Source organism: Dama dama, chromosome 17 (assembly GCF_033118175.1).
Source record: "Dama dama isolate Ldn47 chromosome 17, ASM3311817v1, whole genome shotgun sequence".
Taxonomy (NCBI): domain Eukaryota; kingdom Metazoa; phylum Chordata; class Mammalia; order Artiodactyla; family Cervidae; genus Dama; species Dama dama.
In genome coordinates this window covers 63,883,016-63,906,021 of record NC_083697.1, presented here as the reverse complement: position 1 = coordinate 63,906,021, position 23,006 = coordinate 63,883,016, and the positions used below count along the sequence as shown (strand labels likewise).

The window sequence follows — 23,006 nt, the reverse complement described above, 5'->3', positions numbered from 1 at the left end:
GAGATATTTAAAAGCAAATAATTATCCAGTAAACTAATAAAATATTGATATGGTCCAGAGATGGCAGAAATTGCCCAGTAAATGTATTTTATTTGTCCCACCCTGTCCCCCCCCGCACCCTGCACACACACACAGTGCCTAAGAATTATTTTTTTAATGTAAAGGCCTTTGGACTTGTACATGCTTACTGGTTTGCCACATAGCTCAGTTGGTAAAGAATCCTCCTGCAATGTAGGAGACCCCAGTTTGATTCCTGGGTTGGGAAGGTCCACTGGACAAGGAATAGGCGACCCACTCCAGTATTCTTGGGCTTCTCTTGTGGCTCAGCTGGTAAAGAATCTGCCTGCAATGTGGGAGACCTGGATTCAATCCCTGGGTTGGGAAGATCCCCTGGAGAAGGGAAAGGCTATCCATTCCAATATTCTGGCCTGGAGAATTCTGTGGGCTGTATAGTGTGTGGGGTTGCAAAGAGTTGGACACGACTGAGTGACTTTCACCAGTTTGCCACAGTCCCCGCCATTCTCTATTGTGTTCCACACTACGCTCCTTCCTGTATTTACATTACTGGTCTGTTTTTTAGAGTTCCTTTTTGAATTCCGAGGCTGTTTCAGTCTGTCTGCTCTGGGAATCTTCTGTGTACAGTTTGGAATTCCAGAGTGTTACAAAGACATGGCTGCTTTTAGATGTTTTACCATCAAATGGGAGGAGTTGTTAAAGCAAAGATAACAAGTGCAGTACTCATAAATCCAGCAACTCATCCAGAAAGCAAAGAAAATTAGAATTGTACTCATTGCTGGGGGTGTGATCCCAAACAGTAAATCTTACTAATTTACAAAGGGGTTCAGTAGATTTTGTGTGTAATCTTGCAAATTTTGTTTGAGTAGTTGATTCTGGCTAATGGAGCTTTAGCCTGTTCATAGGGTCCTTGGAACTATAAAATGATGATAATGGGTCCTTTTATATCCATGTTATCAAGTGTCAACTGTCCAGTTCTCTCTTCCTTTCTGTATTCTCCTTCTTACCATCCTTGGTGTTTGTAAGATGGCTTTAGTTCTCATTTGGGCCATGGACACATCTGCCTGCGGAATTCTCCTCACTGTTGGAACTAAGACCAGGAGACTGTAGTTGTTTCTTCTTTTAATAAAACCCTCTCTCTCTCTCTCTGTTCTCTTCCATTTTCTAGCAGATATATGGAGTGACCACTCCTTTCAGACTGATCCAGATTTGCCACCTGGCTGGAAGAGAGTCAGTGACATCGCTGGGACCTATTACTGGCACATACCAACAGGGACGACTCAGTGGGAACGCCCTGTCTCCATCCCAGCAGATCTTCAGGGTTCAAGGAAAGGGTCCCTCAGTTCTGTAACGTCATCTCCCACCCCAGAGAACGAGGTAAAATGGAGTGTCTTTTTAATGGCTTAGTAGAGTGGATGTAACTTGTGATTTCTCTTTAGACTCATTGCTTCTGCCCCAACAGGTCATCAAGGTAAGCATTCCGATTTTTATGCATGTTGCATTTGAAACCTCTGAAATGCTTCCTTTTCGTGAATAGTGTTAATATCATCTTTCAGGGATCTTTTTATTTTTTAATGGCTTTTGGACTCTTTAAATACCATTCCAGGTACAGAAAGTAAGAGAGGCTGATTAATGAGAAGTGGTTAAGATTCCCTGGGGCGCACTGAGGCGGTGCTTGACTCCGTAGGTACCACTTCACACTGCTGGTTCCATAAAATATTTACAGAAGGCATCTCTTGGCCTGACGTGTTATAATTACCGCACATCTTATTAATATCCATGGGCTCATTTGATTGCACGGAGAGAATGTCTGCAGGAATAACCCTTGAGAACCCTTAAATGCTTAATTCCTAATAAAAAATAAAAAAAGAGAATTCTGTTTATTTAGCAGAAGTGACATTATTTTAGACATAATTAGCAGCAGAAATTTGTTCTATCCCTGAGGAAGAAATCTGATGTTTAAACAAAGAATTGAGGCATTAAAAAAAATTCCATCATGATAGTTGTTAATACGGAAACTCCTGCAGTGAACCTTTGTAAATCCTGATAACAAAATATTCAAGAGAATTACAGTGGGAAAAGGTCACAGTTAAGTAATGGCTTTTTTTTTTTTTTTTTTTGAGAAAAGAGGTTTGATTCCTGGTACACAGGCACTTCTGCCTTTTCCCTGACCACAGTCTTTTGTTCTTTAAACAACTTATTTTCTTTTACTTTGAGGACATGGAAGGAATTTGAACTGTATCTCTTTCCCGAAAGCCTCTCTACATATTTGCTGCTATTATTACCCTTCCTGTCTTTAAAAGTAAACAACATCTTCCATTATTTACTTGCTCTTCTCTAGGAGGCAGGAAGACCTACATTCCAACCACATTCTTGCTGTTGCTGGGCTTCAGCATCTCACTCACTCCACCTGGGCCTCAAACTCTCCATCTTTCAAGTGCCGGTTAGGGCGAGCTATAACCCTCTGTTGATAGACTGGGGCTTCGGTTTGTTGGTACAGGGCCCTGATGGTCAGACACCCGCTTCAGTTACACTGAACCACTTAGGATTTCATTGCTTATCACTGAGCAATTTTGATCGTTTTTTTTATTAGCATAATATTCCTCCTCCCAGAGCAAATCCCATTCAGTCTTTTGTTCACCTTGTGTGAGGTGTGCAGGGAGGTGGAGATGAACCAACTTCAGCCTACCAGGAAGTGGAGTCCTCCTCCATGCCAGCCCAGGTGCCTCTTGGCATTTCTCCCTGGACCTCAGAGCGGCTCCCAGGAGCCGAGTGGACCCGGACACCCCTGGGCCCTCAGTGAGATGCAGAGGTCCTCTCTCATCTTCCCCTGCACTGCTTGGCATCTCTGTTAGAGACTCTCCTATTGCACCCCTTTACCATCCTCACCTCCAGGGAGAGCCCTGCAAGCTGAGAATGCCAGGGTGGGAAGGGGGCATCCGGCACCAGTGTCCATCCGTCACAGACAGGGAAGCCGAGGCAGAGAGAGGCCAGGGACCAGCAGCCACACTGGGTCTAGAACTCAGGGTTCCCAAATCCTCCTGAATTCCAGGCCAGAGCTCTCCTCACGGGGCTTCCCTGGCTCTGAGATTTCAGCCCACCTGCTTTCTCTTTGTCCAGAGGTGAGATGATCAGACTGACTTTGAGAGACTGTTTCTGTTCAGTGAGCCTCTCGTCTTCCGTATATGGAAGAAATGAAGTTTGTCCTGAAGCCCGCATCCTGAGGCTGCGGCGTGGGTGGGGTGAGGCCCAAGGTGGGCATCTCGGGGTTTAAGTGACTCAGATGTTTTGCTTCTGTGATTAACGTGGAAGACTTTTTGTTTTCATATTTTCTGCATAAAGTCTTGGGAAACAGCGCAGGTGGGCTGCTGACCCCGGGGAAGATGATCAGGTGGCAGAGTCCACATTCACATCCCTAAGCCTCCTTCTGACACCCACTGTCACCTGCTCTGCCCCCAACCTTGCCTGCTTCCCTCCCCCCCTCCCCTGCCCAGCCCCCTTCCCAGCTCAAACTGTGTCCCAAGGCCTGCCTGCCTGCCCACCCAGTTCCTCTCCTGGAATTCAGTATTTCCATCACATCTGCACTGTTCAGCCTCTCAGTGGCTACTCATGACTTATTGTAGCTTTCAGGATATTTTCATAAATGTCACTTCATTTGTTCCCTTTAAGACTCTTCATGTGGCAGAGAAGACAGCTCTTCTGTTTCCCACTTTTAAGAGGTAACTGGGACTCAGTGAGCTGAGTAACCAGGTCAGGGTGGGCAGATGCCCAGTTCTCAATTCCAGATCCTGTGGTCTGCCCCATTACTGGGTGAATTTCCACCTTGAAGTTGGCTCTGTTCCTCTCTTCTGTAGCCATCATGTTGGATAAAGTCTTATCCCTCCAAGACACATGTTAACAGATGTGTAGCTTTTTGACATTTCAGAGACAGGCTCATACCCAGCACTTTAATAGACCAGTGGGATGATGTTCTTCAGATCAACCTTTTGATTGTTTGCTTCATGCACATTGCTCCCTGTGCATACGGCCATCCACAGAGTCAAAGAACCAAGCAGATATAAAAGGCAGTACGTTGAAATCCTAGGGGCAGAGGGATAAGCAGGTAGTAGAGAGAAGAGGTTGGGGGAGACCCAGCCTTCCCTGTTCCCAGGTGCTGACAAGGATATTAAAGCAGAGGCGCTAAGGGAAGTCAAGTATTTACAACACCAGCTTCATGGCTTATCTCCTTACTCCTCAGAAAGCCCTATGTATCTGTACGATAGTTGTCATTCCTTTTTTATATTTGAGAACCCACATGGAGACGTGAGGGAGCTTACCCAGAATTACACCCCTACCCCCTGGTGGAGTCAAGCCTGAGTGGAGGTGTGCTGGCCCCTGGCTTCACCCCAGGCTTCACCCTGTGTTTATCAGGGGCTTTGGAGAGCCTTGGATGTCTTCATCTCACTCCAGGGGAGGGTGGTTACATATGCAGAGCCCTCTAGGAAATGACTTCTTTTCATAACATTGTGTTGTTGTTCGGTTGCTAAGTTGTGTCTGACTCTTTGCGACCCCATGAACCCCCATGAACGGCAGCATGCCAGGCTTCCTTGTCCTTCACTGTCTCCTGGAGTTGGCTCAAACTCATGTTCATTGAGTTGGTGATGCCATCCAACCACCTCATCCTCTGTCATCTGCTTCTGCTCCTGCCTTATGTCTTTCCCAACATCAGGGTCTTTTCCAATGAGTCGGCTCTTCGCATCAGGTGGCCAAAGTATTAGAGCTTCAGTTTCAGCATCAGTCCTTCCGGTGAATATTCAGGGTTGATTTCCTTTAGGATTGACTGCTTTGATTGCCTTGCTGTACAAGGGACTCTCAAGAGCCTTCTCCAGCACCACAGTTCAAAAGCATCAATTCTTTGGTACTCAGCCGCAGGTGCTAATAACAGTTGAGAAAAAATGGTTATTTCTCTAATGACATTTCTTTGATCCTTAAATAGAATCTATTTTGACTAATTTGGAAACATGAGAGAAAGCAAAATGTTAAGGGTGAGAAGAAACTTGTAATATGTCGTGTTAGAAATGCATATTTTTATACAGCTTTTTCCTGAGCTGGCTTAAAAAAAAAAGTAAGTGCCAAATCTGTTGACTAAGCTTCACAAAAGCCTAGGCCTGAAGGCTTCCTTACAGTTTGAAAATTGTACATTTCACATTCCAAAGTTCACCAGGGAAGTGTTAAGTGCAACGCATAGTGTTTCCTCTGCAGACGCCAGCAGTATTTTTGCAAGTTTATAAACTGGACGGGAAGCACTTGCCGCTGAAATCTGGCCCAGCGACGGTCTCCCCCCTAATCCATCAGTTTGTTCCAACTGACTTAGATGTTGCATCTTAGAGAGAAGAGGGAGCTCCACAAAATATTTTAATGAGTAACTGTTGGCCCGTGAGCAAGTCTTCCCTAGACTCTTCCCAGCTGAAGGCGTTCCCAGTTCCTTAAGAATAAGGGCAAGGGGGGAAAAGTGGCCGCAGAGCAAGGGGGGCCCAGTCGTTTCGGGACTGTGATCTCTTTGCGTTCCTGCTGCATCACTCCTGGCGTCTGGGAGGGGCCTGTGCAGCTAAGTCCCCAGGAGAACAGCGTCCAAGCATTGCTTTAGAACCTGAGGATTTCCACGTCCATTGAGAAGTAAGACGGCAACATAAAGGGACCGGTCTGTCATCATTTTCCTGAGCTTCTTGACCTGTTCACGGAGCCTTGATATTTCAGAACTGGCAGGAACCTTCCAGAAGGGGCTAGTGAATGCTATGGCAGTATTTCTCAGCCCACTGAACCAAGGACTGTGGCCAGGGTAACTTCTGGGGCTTGCAGAACATGCTGACTCCTTGGTCTTACCCTAGGCCACTGAACTAGACTCTCTAAGGCTGAGGCCTGAGAATCTGCCTTTATCACATGCTTTTGCCCCACCTGCAAAAGGAGGGGTACTTCCCTGTTGGCTCAGATGGTGAAGAATCTGCCTGTGATGCAGGAGACCCAGGTTCGAAACCCAGGTTGGGAAGATCCCCTGGATAAGGGAATGGCTCCATTACTCTTATCTGGAGAATTCCAGGGACAGAGGAACCTGGCAGGCTATAGTCCATGGGGGTTCAAAGAGTTAGACACAGCTGAACAACTTGCAATTTTCCAAAAAAGGGGGAAAAAAAAATCTTATGCTTTCCAGGAAATTTTATGCCGAGGGATTACAAAAGCTGGTCTTCTAGTGAATCTAGTCTGTTTTTATTTATGTGTCACTTCTGCTTAAATACTTTGGCCTCATCTTAGCATCTCCTGGGAATCATTGCTCTCATTTGCCTACTTTCTGAGCCCTTTGATCTTCATTGCATTGTGTCTCTTTGTAGTATTCTTACTTGAGGCATGCCAGCCTCCCTCTTTGAGGGATTGGGACCTACCCCCCTCGTCTTGCATCCTCAGTACTTGGCACAATGCCTGGTATGTGGCCACGTTCATTAAGTATTTGCTGAAGGAAGGAATAAACTGGCTTTGTAGCGGGAGGGAGCTCTTCGCTGACTTACTGTAGCCACAGAGCCGGCACCAGAGCCCAGACTCTCCTGACTTTTCTCTGGTTTATAGTTTCTAAACTGTGCTGCTACTCACACAGACTAATTTAATTCCACAAGCATTTGTCAATCTGTTTTCTAGTTAGATTTTTTTTTAAAAAACTGCTTGTATTATGTTTGCGTGACAAACCATAACTGTTCTTTTGATAGTGTTGCATCCAACAAAACATAGAAAGCAGTTTTAAAAGAAGGAAAAAATAAACCCATGTACATGGATACAGTGCTCATTAACACTGACTGGCCTATTCAGAATTCCAGGTGCTCTGCCATTTATGATCAAGACCACAGCTCAAATCTTGACAGAAGAGGATTATAAAGCATAATTGATAATGCTCTCTAGTCTTTGGGCTCTCAAACATTTTATTCTTAAATGCCTTTATTTATTTTCTCCATGGCAAGAGTATAGGATAAGGACAGTGCTGTTTCCTGGGCACCTTCGGGCAGCCAGCCCCTGCGCTAAGGGCTCACGTTCTTGACCTCTTGGCATCCACGCTCTGGTGGGGAGTCTCTTTAGCCCTGTCTGATGTGTAGGGAACTGAGTTCACAGAGCAGGTGAGGGCAGAGGCAGGGTTTGAACCCGAGCTTCCCGGACGGCTGTGTTGACTTCATAGCTTCTGAAGAGCATGCAGAAGTGAGGTGATCATGGCTTCATCAAGGCCACTGTGGAATGTTCATGTGCTTTCCTGTCCGCCCAGCTGTCAGCGGGCTCAGCCCTTCACTCTTTCGCTCCAGTTTGCATGTTGATACCACTTCATAGAGACGTTCATAGCACCTCCAGGGACTTTCTCATCCCCTTGGACCTCATCCCCAGGAAAACTCTGTTGACCTTGTCAAAGGATCAACTCTTAGTTTTCTTCCAGCAGAAGGACAGTGCATCATTTTTGTTTGGTTTGAGGAACTGCTTTCTAAGATCCTGGAAGAGAAATCTGGAAGAAGAAAACTCTCAGTAGTCGAAGTTTAATACAGTCAGATTACCTTAAGGGGTTATGAAGAGCACCATGCTGAAAGGTCATGAAGGGTCACGGCAGGTGCCATGCCCCAGGTGCCAGGTCAGCCCCCCAGAGCTCAGATTTTGGGGCTCTCGCAGACCTGAGCGTGATCACCATAATCAGGATGAGGGCTGCTGCAGCCTGGCCAGGGGCATGGCAGCACCAGGAGAGTGTGTGCCCACCATGATGCCGACACCAGCATCTCTCAGCTCTGCAGGGCTCTTTAGCTGCATTCCTGAGAGATGATCAGTTAGAGGTTGTTGCTCACGGAGGATGGTCTCTGTCCTCCCTTTATTTCTATCCTGTGTCTGTCTTTCCTAGGGCATGTTACGCCACCTGCCTTTTCCTCTTTTATTATCTTTCTCTTTTCTTTCATCCCTCACTCCCATCACCCAAACTACAGACTTTCTGTAGAACCCAAGCATCTCTGTTGGTTTCTTTTTTCTTTAAATTACTAGCTAAAATGGTGTATTCTCTCTTCATTAAAAAAACAAAAAACAGATGAATAGGCGATATCGTTCTTAAAATTTAAGACAAGTTGTTTTGTCCTTCACTGCCCTTGATTTTATTTATTTATTTATTTATTTTTGCCCTTGATTTTAAAAAAGAAAAATTATGGTCACTTACGTGAAGGAGAACATTTCTCATCTTCATTGTCAGTGAAGATTTTAAATTTAGGAGGGAAAAAAACACTGGCTTGTTCATAGTAAATAACACTAGTTTCCATTTTTCTTTGCTTGAGTTCCGTGCTAAAGGGTTTATTTAGGAATACTTACATGTTATTTTAAGATTTTGCAAAATCACTGTATATTACCTTTGTTTATTTAAATCTATGAAAGGTGATTGTAGGAAGTTTGCCTGTTGACTTATGTCTCCGTAGCATGAGAGCTGAATTCATATAGTCTTGGACGCATAATCAACTTCTACTTTGCAGGGACTCTTGCATCCAAAGAGTAAATATAAATGTAAAAAAATTTAAACACGCGTACAAAGAAATGTCTGATTAAATGCCAGAGCCTTTTCTGAATACTTGCTTTTAAAAATGCTCTTCTTTCACTCTCTATAATCCCAACACAGTGTTTTTGGAGTATGATTTCTGATTTCAGATTACTTTTGTCAGACACATGCCTTTTTAAAAATTTTCTTCACAAGAAGGCAGTTAGGGATAGAACACAAAACCCCACACCCATGTTAGGGGGTTCACAGGTCCCCCCAACTGACAGGTTGAAGATTTTCCTGTAGTATTTTCTCCTCAGTGAAAACCGAATACTTTTTGGAGGATGGAGTGAGGAAAGAGGTGGGGGGCTGGACAACTTTCCTGTTCTGTGCTCAGTAAGAGATCATTTTAAAAAATAAATAGACACAGTGGTCTAAGTTTAAAAAACTGCAGGTCAGCCGCCTAATCCAGAAAAGAAAGCAACAGTAACACCAGCTGTGCAGTGATGATAGATCCAAATTTGTGATGATTTTTCCCATAGAGAGGCCTTCAGAGCCAAGTAAATGCATTTGTCAACACCCGGGACATTTGAACTCAGCCACTTCTGTTCTGAGTGGCTTTGAAAATTGTATTCATTGTGTGCCGAAGCTATGGGTCAATACTCCCGTCTCATTTTCAAAGAACTTTAGTTGAAAAGTTACTTAGTGGAAGAGTTTCTCCTGTTGGCTTATTCAAGAAAAGAGATCTGCCTGACAAATCAGTGGAACAAGTTCATGAGAGTGTACCTGGGTGTCTTATTAGTGTCATTTAATTCCCCAAACGTCACATGGAAAATATTTGAGTATTCAGTTAATGGAGTAGAAAGAAAAAAGTTGTTCCCATGTTATCCAAGGTTAATAAAGGAAGGAGTCGTTTAGATTCTAGGTCTATTGTAAGAGGTTTGCCAGCAAGGCAAGGCTTCAGGCTTTGTCCTATAACTGTGTTTAGGAAAGCATTTTGTGATCAAATATTAATTTGTGAAGAGGCTTGGGTGGCAAGGAGGTAGAGCTTTGTATGAATGAGGGGAATTTACATTAGATTGTCTAGACACTTTTTTTATTAGATTAAATCTCAGCAAGATGAGGTCAGGCAGGGTTCCTTACCCTCCTTTATTATTGTTTTTTTCCTAAGTGGAGATAATTTGGCCCCTAGTTTTGTTATGCCACTAGCTATGGACACTCCCCAGTTTTCAACCAGCTCATTGACCAGCATACCTCAAGAAAACAGTTCTTTTGGTCAATAGAAGAGAAAAAATTCTTACGGAATTAGGTATGCTAGGCCTTTAATACTTTGATGCATATTGTGTGCTTTTAAGACCACATATAGATAGTAACTTCACTGTCTGGTAATAACATTCAGCCATTTGTCTTGGTAAGTAATTAAAGCACCCCCCTGCCCTGGGCCTCTAGTGACGATGTGGATCTAGGGAGAGCAAGCTACATGTTGCTGTCAGAGTGAATTTGTTCCCTAACCCATCTGTGAATATCAATGCTAACAACAGTGTCTTGTGTGTGTGTGTGTTTTCTTTTCTTTTCTTTCCTTTTCTACCTTTTATTATTTTCTTTTTTTTTAAATCAATGTGCTTTTTCCTATGTGAATAATTACATGTCTAGAAACAGCCATGGAGTGATTTTGCTGTTCTGAATGGGGGAAAGATTAATAGTGACATTTGGAAGGCAAGTATATGGTCAGATTTTAGCTCATTCAATATTTTGTCCTTTTTGCATGGCTGTGGCTGCATCTTCTTTGTGAACATCATGCATTCTGCAGGGATGGACTGAGGGGCTTCTGGCTCAAGCGGTGGGGCTCACACATGTCGCTTTTTTTGATGTCTCCCATTGTGAATGACTTCAGACTGGTCGCCCCAGGTTCCTGCTGTCTTTTAAGAACCGGCATTTGCACTGAGCCGGCATCAGCAGCCCATGCATGCCTTTTTTTCTGCCTGAGCTCACGTACAATCTCTGCCTCGCGCTGGGAGGACCTCTCTCCCCTCTGATATCTGAGGCCGCATGCTAGGCCTTCTGCCTTTCTGCATTAACAGGGATCTCATTTCCTCTAGGATTTGCACGCGGCCACAGTCAATCCGGACCCCAGTTTAAAAGAGTTTGAAGGAGCCACCCTGCGCTATGCATCCTTGAAACTCAGGTAGGGCGTTGGACGCACCCGCCAGGAGGTGTGGCTTTGTGCAGCTGGAGATTGCAATAGAATCCTAAGTCCCATTTTCTGTTTTTCTTTCTAGAAACGCTCCACATGCCGATGATGATGATTCTTGTAGCATCAACAGTGACCCGGAAGCTAAGGTTTGTAAGAAGTGTGCTTTCAGTGACCAGGCTATATTCTTGCATCAGAATAATGATTTGGGATAACGGCCCAGTTTTTACAAACTATCAACCTAGAGCCACTTAATAAGCAATTATCCCTGAGTCCTCTCTCGTTCTAATCTCCCTCACACTTAAAGTAAATCCTTTTGGCCAAGTTAGGTTTGGGAGGGTTTCTGTAATCATCACAACTCTGCTTGTATCTCACTCCATCAGTTCTTTGTGCAACGCGATAAGATTATTGTTTGAACAGGTGGGCTCCAGAAGCTTTTGAAGATAAGCCAGGCTCTGCCCTGAAAGGCAGAGGAAGGGGAATTGAACAGGTGCTTGGACCCCTCACGCCCGTCTCCTGCAGGGCAGCCTCATCCATATGCACAGTGGAAGCTCCTTGCCATCCCTTCGTAAACACCGGCCTGCTTTATGTGGAACGTGAGCGTGAGCTCGCTCTGGACTTCTGATGCTGGGTGTGAGCTGTCACAGTTGCCCGTTGATCCCCGAGTCAGGGCCCTGTGTTTCTCTGTGCAGTCGCTCACCGGATGCTCTTTAAGCTTTTGCCTTTGACTTCGTGTTTTCTAAGCAACGTCCAGTGAGGCGGTGGAGCGTGTGCTGCGGGGCTGGAGCCTTGGCTGAAGCGCAGTCCTGCCACCTCCCTACCTCTGCTTCTCGGCTGCCTGTTCCCCTTTCCTTGGCACCTCAGGCTCTGCCAGCCTCCCTATCCCTGCCCCTACCCACCCCTTGCTGTTGCCTTCAACCCCTGTATGGGGCTGGGTGTGAGCGTGGGGAGGGTTGTGCCGGGCACGCGGTCTCCATGGTGTCTTAGGTGACCGACCGGCCCAACCCGGGCAGACAGCATAGCGATGTGTTCAGTGGGTGACACCATGGGCCCCCGCCCACCCCCAATCCAGGTACCTAGCATCCCCCAACACAGGTGTTGTAATAGACTGAGGGTCGTCCGTTTACTGTGAGCTAGGGTGGTGGGTCCATGGGAAAGGGGATTCCTGGCTCACTTTCCCCACTCTTGGCCAGGGCATGGTACATCAGCCCAGCAGCTGATGGTCTGTGGGGATGAGCAGCCTGCGGTGGTTTGCACTCACCCTGTAAGTATCCCCATCCTCGAGAGAGCACAACACTGAATAAATGTAAAAAAAACCATTAGGAATCTAGAGAAAGAATGCAGAAGAAAGGAAAAAGCTTCATGTCAGTACTTTTTTATAGCTTTTTTCCCACTGCTTTTTAACACATTTTCATTTGCATCTTATGTAGCAGGACTTAGATATTCTTCTGAACCCCAGAGCAGATCTGTGTCTATGCATGAAACAGCAAATAGGTTCCTGTAGCAGTAGTTAAGTGGGGAGCACCACTCAGGTTCAAAACCTTGGCTCCTAGGCTGGAAGCTGCCATATTGCCATTGGTTCTGTGAGAATCCCAGGACTCGCAGTTGAAATCTCCATTGCTCTTAATTTGCGGAGCTTCGTTCTAAGCACATCCTGGTTGGATGATGGCTGCTCCAGAGCCAGCGGGGTTCTGAACAAGTTCTTGGTCTGCTGCTGACACCCTGACCTTTAAAGATAAATTGCATGGTATGGAAGGGAAGGAACGCAGTAACACAGGAAGGTGAGCTGTGAATAATTTGCTTTTCTGCCAGGTGTTTTACGAGGGCTGTCAGCAAAGGCCGGAGGAAGAAGGGTGAGCAGCAGTATTATTTTGCTTTACCCGGAAGGGCTGGACCAGTGATGTCTGTAAAGCTGAGTGTGAGACTGAGAGGGACCAGGAGAAGGATGAACAGAACACAGATCAAATTAGTAACAGGAACAGGAGGCCTGGCTGAGCTGTTACCTAAGATGACACTTTCTCTGCCCCCCCCCCCCCCCCCAGTTTATTGCTTACTGAATCCTTGATCTTCTCCTGTTCTATCGCCAGCATGTCTATTCCAGCACCTATTAGGAATTTGTGTGAATAAGGAGGCTCAGCTTTCTCATAAGTAACTGAAGTTGTACTTAGTTCAAAACAAAAAGTGTGTGTATTGTATTATTTATTTTATATCCTTCTTTGTTCCATAAAAGATCTGAGGAGACTTATAAGAACACTTAGAAGCCACAGAAAACATAATGGAATAATCAGTGCATCTGTCTGTACTGGGACAGTAGATGGAGTTAGGACAGATCAGACTGGGGAGAAGGAAAAAGTGTGGTTTTTCAGCATATAGGACTTGGCACAGTTGTGAACATTGACCTTTGGGTTCATTTTTGTGCCTCCTGGTGATTATTTTCATTGAGGATTCTGACAGTAAATGGTATGAATTCCTGTAAGGGCATCTCAGAATCCTGTAAGAACTTCTGCAAACAACACATGCTTCTAACTCCCCCACCCCACCCTAGATTCTGAAGGTCCCCCTGCTATAGAGAGTCACTGGCACTCTTGGAGACCCCAAGCCTGTTGGGAGGAGAGAAGGGTTTCAGACCCCTGCCTTCTGTGCCCGCACTGTGCATGAGGTAGAAGCATCTCAGGTCGTTTTGGAATGTAATGGATTTTCCAGGGCTCTATTATAAAACACTCATAATAATGAATGTTTATTGAGTACTCACTTTTTGCCATAGTCCTAAAGACTTCATTGCTGTTAACTCTCATCCTCACAAAAATTTAAGGGACTCAGTATCATTATTGCAGATAAGGAAACTGAAGCATAGGAATTAAGCAGCCAGTTAAAGAGCAGAGTCAGGATTTGGCTCCAGAGCCCATGCTCACTAGATTGCCCCCAAAAAAGTCTCAGTTGGAGCTTCACTTAGGGGCCACCATCAATTAATGTGATCAGTGTCCTCAGCAATATACTCCAAATATTCATATATATATTTGAAGTCTGTATATAGATACACACACACACCTTGGAAGGAAAGTGATGACCAACCTAGATAGCATATTAAAAAGCAGAGACATTACTTTGCCAACAAGGTCCGTCTGGTCAAGGCTATGGTTTTTCCAGTGGTCATGTATGGATGTGAGAGTTGGACCATAAAGAAAGCTGAGTGCCGAAGAATTGAGGCTTTTGAACTGTGGTGTTGAAGAAGACTCTTGAGAGTCCCTTGGACTGCAAGGAGATCCAGCCAGTCCATCCTGAAGGAGATCAGTCCTGGGTGTTCATTGGAAGGACTGATGTTGAAGCTGAAACTCCAGTACTTTGGCCACCTCATGCAAAGAGCTGACTCATTGGAAAAGACCCTGATGCTGGGAAGGATTGAGGGCAGGAGGGGATGACAGAGGGACGGAAGGGGACGACAGAGGATGAGATGGCTGGATGGCATCACCGACTCGATGGACATGGGTTTGTGTAAACTCCGGGAGTTGGTGATGGACAGGGAGGCCTGGCGTGCTGCGATTCATGGGGTCGCAAAGAGTCGGACACGACTGAGCAACTGAACTGGACTGAACACACACACACGTACTTATGCACAGAGAGAGAGAGAAATTTGAATTTTGCTCATTGGAAGCAAAGGGCAAACCCATTTCAAGTAAATTGGTGGAGAATTATGACAGTGTGGACCAGCTTTCTGGTCTGACCTGAGTCAGAGGTGAAGTCTAGAAGTGAAATGGATGGGCCACAGGTTTTTTCAGACCATCCATCAGTGGTGTCATTTCAACCAGGCTTTTGATAAAACTTGGGCCGAAACAGGAGGAAGGACAGGGGGGCGGGGGGCGCCCGAGGTGGCGGGAGTGGGGCTCATCGAGTGGCTGGCAGCTGGCAGAGCCCCACACATGGAGCCCTTTGGGGAGACTGAGGAGTCTCGCTGTGCCCCTCGGGATGCAGGGTCTCGCCACCCTGCGATGGAAGTGGGCCAGGGGAAGCCCTGCAGGGAAGACTTAAGATAATCCTTCAGTGCTGTTTCCAACAACACTAAGTGAAATTATTTGTTTGCAAGTGGGGAATAAGTCCGTTGGTTTAGAACTGACATTGATGAGGCCACTTTGGAGGGCTTCCCGGTCGCCACCACCCCCGGCCTGCCCCACCTGCCTCTTGGTGTCTCCTGGCCTGTTCGTGCTGCGGGGGCCCCTAAGGAGGCAGAAGTGGCGAGATCTAGGTTCCCAGATGTTCAAGCTTTCCATAGATCTAAAGATATCTAAAGGGTATCTTTCGTTAACCCTTTCCAGTCTTTTTAATTTGCCAACAACCCAGGAACTAAGTGCCTTGTAAACAAGCAGAAGGTGTCCTTTCTTTAGGGGGAAAAAAATATTTAATTTCATGTACGATGGAATTCTAAATACAGTCCCTGAGGAATAAATAGATTGTTAGAGAAAGTGTCTTCCTTACTCCCTCAATGAAACCTAGTTGCTGGAAAAATAAAAGTTGTTTTTAGGCCATCAGGATGTGAATACTTCAAAAGTCCCTCCAGCCATTCTGAGTCTAAACATCCTGATAATCAGTTGTTCAGTGAAAATCTAAGTACCAGCATAAATGATCTCTTCCCACACCACCTCCCTCCTCCCACAAGAGCAAAGTATTTTTATAACTCTGACAGTGTTTTATGAGCTGACCTACTTTTTTATACAATGAATGTGTTTTTTAGCTGATTGCCGTGTATGCATAAGTTTGTATATAATTCTGAGCTCTTTTAACTTTTTCTTTTAAGATAATTATATATTTATACAAAGGTCACCAAGACTGAATTCCCATATTACCTTCCACCTATCTTCCCATAATAACATCTTCATAATCATGGACAATTATCCAAAGTAAGAAAATAATACTGAGACCATATTACTAACTAAAATAGGCTTTGTTCATTCCCCTTTTCCAATTTTTCCCACTGATACCCTTTTTTTTGTTCTAGGACCTAATCCAGGATACTACACTGCATGTACTGAGCTCTTAAAAAATTATTTTACCTGTTCCTTTCCACAGTTCTCAGATTTATTATTCTTTATTCCATTATATTAATAATATTCCACTTAATTAATTGCGCCATAATCTGTCTAGGCACTCAGTAGTCATACAATTTCCAGTACTACAGAGCAGAGCTACAACTTCATAAAAATAGGTGGCTTTTTTTCCCTTTAAGTCATTGCTTCGGTACAGATTGCTGAAACCAGTATTACCAGGTCAAAGGCTATCGGCTTATGGCTTCTGTCACTTACTGCAAAATTGTTTTTCAGAAAGGCTGCAGCAGCATGTAATTCCATCTGTAATAGCCCAAAAGACACCTTTGTCCGATGCCCACTGCTCTCTCGGCTTTGTCATTTTTATTTATTCACATTATTAGTTGTATTGCATGTGCGCTACTACCTCCTACTTTAAATTTCCCCCTAAGTTACCAGCATATAGGACATTAGTTTTGTCCATTACAAAACCCTGCGTTTATTATGGAACTCTATGTTTCTTTCCTTTCTTGGCTGTTTTTTCCTCTTGCTTTTCTATCCATTTTTAAAATGAAAACTTCGGTTTGGGATAATTTGAGATATATAGAAAAGAGGCAAAGATAGTACAGAGTTCCTCTGTCCCCATCACCCAGCGTCCCTTTCTTTTGCATAAATAACCGTAGTGTCCTTGTCAAAACTGAATAGTGGTACAAAGCTGTTAACTAAACACTCTCTTCTGATTTTACCAGTCATTCTTCTACATCATTCTTTGGTTTCAGGACAGCACAGGGTATTTAATCTCTCTGCATTTTCAAATTCAAAACTGTAATCTATTTTTTTCTTTGTCTATTTTGTGTCACTTTTCCCTGTGAAAACGCTTTTTTTAAGCTTCTCATTTTATATTGGAGAATAATTGATTAACAGTGTTGTGTTAGTTTCAGGTATACGGCCAAGTGACTGAGTTATACACATACATGTATCTCTTCTTTTTCAGATTCTTTATGTGAAAATGCTTTTTAAATGTTTGTATGTCCAAACATTTTGTAGATAATTGCCTTTTGTGCTTCAGTTTGTCAAGAAGGCAATTTCTTGTCCTGTTTGGGAGGCCAGGTAGCTTGCACTTGTAAATCTCCATCATTCTGCAGTCTGCCCACTGTGCTCCTCCTACTTTCGTACCTTAAAATCCTAATTTAGCCCTTTACAACTTTCCTTTTCTCATGGCATGTGGCTTATTGCTGGCCAAATGCTTGACCAGAATGAGTAACACTAAGATAAATCCAGTTATGTTTAAATTGTTGAAAACTGAATGCTTTGAAAAATATGTACCAATTCCTTAGAATTCTTCCCTTTGTGTCATGTCACTGTGCTGGACTTCTCTAAAGGAAGTGTTCTGCCATCTTGTGGACAGTATTGAAAAATACATCCTTAGAGAAATTGGCATTTCGTTTGGACTGAATTGCGTGTAGCTTGTTGTTCAGTCGCTCAGGCGTGTCCGACTCTTTGCGGCCCCATGGACTGCAGCGTGCCCAGCTTCCCTGCCCTTCACCATGGTCCTGGAGCTTGCTCAAATTCATGTCCATTGAGTCAGTGATGCTTGTAGCTAGAAATGATGTTGAAGATGATCTGATGGGCCTCCTTTACAGGTGAAAGGGTAAGCTCCAGAAATTTTGAGTACATAACTTTACTAGGGTCACATAATCAGTGGTGGAGACGGTATTCGAAGGTGGTCTTCTGGGCCTCTGATCACCCCATCCTACTGTCTTCTCTGAGTGTATAACAAATCATTTTCAGGATATTTGTGAGGAGAACTAATTAGATCTGCATTTAGAACACTGCTCCTTGGCATCCATGACAGAGAAACTTGGTAAGGAAGATGGTATTGTCCCAAGTATTAAATTATCTGGGTTTCAGCTTCCTTGGCTGTAAAATGAAAGTGTTATTAAGTCACTTCTGGTTCTGAGGAATGAGGTCTGGTTCTGAGATCTAAAGTGAAATGAGCAGTCCTGATCTCTGGCATCTGGAGATGAAATAGTTCCGTCTGCTCTGTCTCCAGATCCAGAGAGCGGGCTGGGTTGGAGGGTTGGAGGCAGGGCTGGCTCTCTTTTCTGACCTCACGCTCCTCCCGCGCCCCACACTGTGTTGGGCACTAACATGCAATTTTCCTGCAAATGCAAGGCACCATGGTTATTTCCCACATATTACAGATAAGAAATTGGTGCTTCAAACAGGTTAAATAATTCTTTTATCACAGCCTGTGGAACTGGGACTCTAGGTTTGTTGCACTTGACTCCACAAAGTCTGAGTTGGTGTCCACCCACTCCCAGTGACCATTTCCGTCAGCTTTCCGGTCACTGGCTGTGTGGCATTTGGAATGGAGGTAGCCGGAATATTGGAGGTAAGACAGGGTAGGGGGACCAGAGAGCCACTGCTTCAGGACGGACCCCCTCCCTGCCTTTCCGCCGCCCCCACATTCACGTGGTCCCGTCCTTTTCAGTGCTTTCAGACTTTCCTGCCCACGTTGGCAGATTCGAATTCAGTTGTCCTGCGGCCAGACTGCAAGGTACTGCAATTCTGCTAAGCTCCAGCGTGCTGCTGATGCTGCTGGTCTGTACACAACATGTCAAGTAGCAACAGTAAAAAGTGTGAAATCTGGTCCACAAGGCTTTGTGTTCCTGCATCTCTACAGTCTTTGTATACAGTGCCTCCCGGTTCCATCACGGCCCCTGCAGCCAGTTCTCAGCGTATCAAGCGTGTTTTTCCCAGGCATCGCTTTTTGGGAAAGCTTTGCTTATCTCCTTCCTCTTTTGTTATAACCTGCCCCAGATGGAGAGAAAGGGGCAAGAGATGATACAGATCAGTAGGTCTGGTAGAGACACTTTCAGAAATGAACGGTGAATGAACTTGAGATTCCAGTATTTGTATGTGAGCTTTATTTATCTGTGTCCTCCCTTGGTTCCTATTAGAATAGATTTTCCTGAAGTAATTATATTAGTGGCTACTGACTAGATTAGCACTAATAGATAAACAGGAAGGGGTAGGGAGTATCTTTTCTCATTCAGGCTTATTTCTGGTCTTTGTAGCAAATTTGTTATCATTACTTAGCATTTATATGGGATTTTTTATGTGTGCATATAGTTCTTAGAATTGATTTTTGTTCACATGGCACTGGTTTTTTTCTTCTAGAAATCCTCATCTGTGTGAGAAGCTTGGGTTTGATTTCTGTTGTTGATTCATTAACTGAATCAAAAACATTTATTGAATCCTGAATGTTAAAGGAGAAGTTGTGTGTTATAATGGCCAAGAGCATGGACTCTGGACCCCAACTATTTGGGTTCAAAGCCAGACTCTGCTACTTACTTAACTGGGTAACACTAGGCAAGTTACTTAGCCTCTGTGTACCTCAGTTTCCTCATCTGGAGAGTGGGCGTGATAATAGTACCTACCCCACAAAGCTATGGTGAACATTAAGTGAATTGATACACACATAAGATAATATGTCAGGTGGTTGGAACTATCTCAGTCACACTTTATGCATTAGCCATTGTGATTCAACTCTTACAAGGAGGAATGGGTATGACCCCTGCCTTCAAGGGGCAGACAGCAAACAGGCAAATTCAGGGCATTGTGCTCAGCACTGAGCTCTGGTGCCATGAATGGATGCTATGCCAGGGACATCTACCCTGGCTGGGAGTAAGGATGGCTTATGTGGCTTTCCAGAAGGAGATGATGCCTAAACCAATGAGTGTACTTGGACTGCAGTGGGATTTGGTGATTCTCTTCCCAGATTTACTTGTGGCTGCACTGCGTCTTTGCTGCTGCGTGAGGGCTCTCTTTAGCTGCAGCATGCAGGGGCTACTCTCTCGTTGTTGTCCGTGGGCTTCTCCTTGCAAGGGCTTCTCCTTCTGTTGACGCAGAGCATGGGCCTTAGCATTTGCGGCCTGCGAGCTCAGCAGACCAGGGATCAAACCCATGACCCCTGTGCATTGGTAGGTGGATTTTCTTAACCACTGGACCACCAGGGCAATCCTCCAAAATTTAAATGTAAATGCAGAAGATTAAAAAATATTTTCATGTGTAATTCTGTGTTGATTTTCAGCAAATGCTTCTAGGAACAGGTCTGTTAAAATGAGACCATCTGTATTTGTCCATGACTGCAGATAACAATCTTTTCTCCTATCTTTTCCTACGTACATGTGTAGTAAACTATACCAAAACATGGTCGCTTAAGACAGCTATTTTACTCATGAAACAAATCCGGTGGGTTCCGGAATTTGGGAAGGGCTCAGTGGTGCCGTTCCTTTTTAACCCACACGGGGGCACCTGGGGGCCGGCGAGGCTGGAGAACCCACTTCCGAGATGGCTTCTTCACTCACGGGCCTGGTGGCTCGGTGTTCCTCGGCCGCTGGCCCTCTTCACGGGGCATCTCCTCCTCCAGACTCTCTCCGTGGGGCTCGGCCTTCTCACAGAGCGGTGGTCTTTGGGGAGGCAGGAAACAGCCCCACGTCACTTCCGCCCTCCTCAGTGGCTCAGAGCGGCCCCGCCCAGAGCCAGGAGCCAGACGCGAGCTCCGCCGCCTCAGGGAGCGCGTCAGGGTCACACTGCTAAGAGCGTGTGGGACGGGGAGCTTTATCATTGGCATCTTTGGGACGTACAGCCCACGTCATTCTCGTGTTTTAGTCGTTCGGTGAAAATGCCCTCAGTGAAGGGCAGGGCTGTCAACACCGGTGAATCAAGAAACCGAGGCGCAGAGCTAGTGATGAACATGCCAGGTCCTGGCCACATGCGATGGCTTTCAGGTTGACATTCACAAAGGGGAAACGAGGGCCGTCCCATTAAGCCTTAGGAGAGGAGGACGGAGGGCCCAGAGGCCGCGTCATCTGCCCAGGCGTGTCCGGCTGGTCTGGGGGGAGCAGGCCTCAAGCCAGGCTCCTGACTGGGGACCCGCACGCTGTTCTGCGGAGCGGAGCGACCCTCGCTGCCTCCTGGACTCTGAGCCAGTGGCCTTGGGTTCCCATTTTGTCTCCCAGCCCAGAGGACAGCTCTTGTGTTTCTAAAGCTGCTTTCCTCTATCTGCCAGCATGACCACGCATAACGCTGTGTTCCCAGCAGAACCACGTCTCCTTTTCCCTTACTGACTTCTGGTCACTTCACTTGCCTGCACGAGCAGTCGAGGACTTGGCAGCGGCGTGCGCGCTGGGTTTTCAAAGGCGCTGTTGAAACGAGCTGCGTTGTTATCCCACTGTTGGCAGCTGCCCCCTGCAGGGGGCAGACTTCTCCTCCTCCTGAAGGAAGGAGGCAAGGGAGGTGATGGGCGGCCCCCAGCAGCAGTGGCAGAGGTGGACGTCCTGGCCCGGTGAGATCCTGGCTGAGAATTCTGGGTTGTGGGTGGTCGCAGAGCTGAACAGCCTCCGGCAGACACAGCAGCGGCAGCACTGCCTTCATCCCGCGGGGCCGGGCCTTCCGGGAGAGCCAGCTGCTCAGGACCTAGGGGTCCTGAAGCTAGCGTTCCAGGCAACACGTCCTGGGCATTAGCTTCTCAGGACTTCATGCTGGTGCCAGGATTGATGTAGTACCGTGGCTATTTCTTCTTTATTTTCAGTTAATGAAATTGACAAAGAAACAGTGGTTCCTCCTAGAGCACTATTAGAATGATTCAGACACTGAGGCATTTTAACTAAGCCACACTGTTCTGTCACTCTTTTGCCTCCTATTTAAAATCTCATCAGAGTATGAAGCCACAAGAATCAAAGACTGAGGTCTTTCTCTGCTCCAGGTTCTGGTGCTTTTAAGGAAATGGTTTTAATAGTCAGGCTGGTGAATTTTTGGTCTCTTAAATTGACACCAAGAGTGACAGCCCTCAAATTGTCTGCAACCAAGTCATCCATCCAGTCGTTCTGTGTATGCTATACTTAGTCAACGACTGTGGTGTGCAAGATGATATAATCAATCAGATCAAGGAGGGGAGCAAAAGAAAATAATAGCAGAGACAGTGGTGGTCACATTTAAGAACGACAGTTACGATGTTATTGAACTTAAAAGAAGTGAGAGATAATTTGCATCTATAAGTGGAATTTCAGTTGCTTTATGTTGAGGGAGACATTTGAGATCAGTTCGCTAAGCATAATCCATAAAGAGCTTAAATTGACAGCGTAAGCGTCCATCAGCACATGGATGAAGAAGATGTAGTATATCTATGCAATGGGACATTATTCAGCTTGTCACTTGTGACAATGTGAGTGGACCTTAAGGGTGTTATACTAAGAGAAAGACAAATACTGTATGATGTCTCTTATATGTGGAATCTAAAAAAGCTGAACTCATAGAAACAGAGTAGAATGGTGGTTGCCAGGGGCTGGAGAACAGGGAAATGGGAGATGTTTAAGGGTACATACCTGCAACTAGGAGGTAAATAAATGCTGGAGGTCCAATACAGTGTAGTGATTATAGTCAACAATACTGTATTGAAAATGTCAAAGTTGCTAAGAGACTAGACCTTGGTTGTTCCTACCAGAAAAGAGAAATGATAAAAATGCAACATGATAGAGGGGTTAATGAACACTACGGTGGTGATCTTACTGGAATATATTAACGTATCAGCATGTTGTACCTTAAACTTACGTAATGTTACATATCAATTACAGTTCAGTTTTTGAATACTTAAAAATAATTCAATTTGACCTTAAGAAATCCTCAGACTGAAAATCACTTCAATAAAACTGAACCAGCACATTCTTAACCCAGATCTCCAGCCAAACAATGCTACAGTTCACCTCCTGTGGACACAGAGCAGAAATGTGTCCCTTCAGGTTCCTTTCCAGTCCCTCATTCTCTCAGCAGACCTGCTGCTCAAGAAGGGGGCCCAGGTCCCCAGCTGAGGCCCACTCTTCTGCTCCAGCCACATTCCCAACAGTCAGTTTGACCAGCATATCACCCCTGTCTCTAACAAAGCTGAAATATTGGCCTATTGTAAATGACACGTGGACCCGAGAAGCCAGAATATATGATTTCTCAAAAAACCTTTCTGAGAGCTGTGATTTTGTCAGAGCTATGAGTTCAAATGAGAGCGATAACAACCTAGAGCTTATTTTTATAGAAAATGTCAGTTTTCCCTCTTCACCTAATGCTATGAGGCAATGCCACTTAGTAAATAAAATACCTTATAAAGAAGACATCTCTCCTGCTTCAGGTATTCTAATACATGTCTGCCACGTTTTGCTTGAGATGTGGAAACAATGAAATGAATGGATACCCAATGTAGACCTTCGTCGTTTGGCAG

At 45.1% G+C, this 23,006-nt stretch overlaps 1 protein-coding gene across 19 annotated transcripts in view; it reads left to right on the top strand.

Annotated features, from left to right (window-relative positions):
* The window catches only part of APBB2 (amyloid beta precursor protein binding family B member 2), a 357,050-nt gene that overhangs the window by 241,728 nt on the left and 92,316 nt on the right, over positions 1–23,006 (top strand). For 15 of the 19 annotated variants that reach the window (XM_061164644.1, XM_061164641.1, XM_061164635.1 and 12 more), the window contains 4 exons: positions 1,184–1,392; positions 10,178–10,240; positions 10,624–10,709; positions 10,804–10,864. In XM_061164644.1, the coding sequence (XP_061020627.1) occupies positions 1,184–1,392; positions 10,178–10,240; positions 10,624–10,709; positions 10,804–10,864 (419 nt within the window). The remainder of the gene's footprint in view (positions 1–1,183; positions 1,393–10,177; positions 10,241–10,623; positions 10,710–10,803; positions 10,865–23,006) is intronic. The other 4 variants (XM_061164650.1, XM_061164649.1, XM_061164646.1 and 1 more) reach the window with 3 other exon arrangements.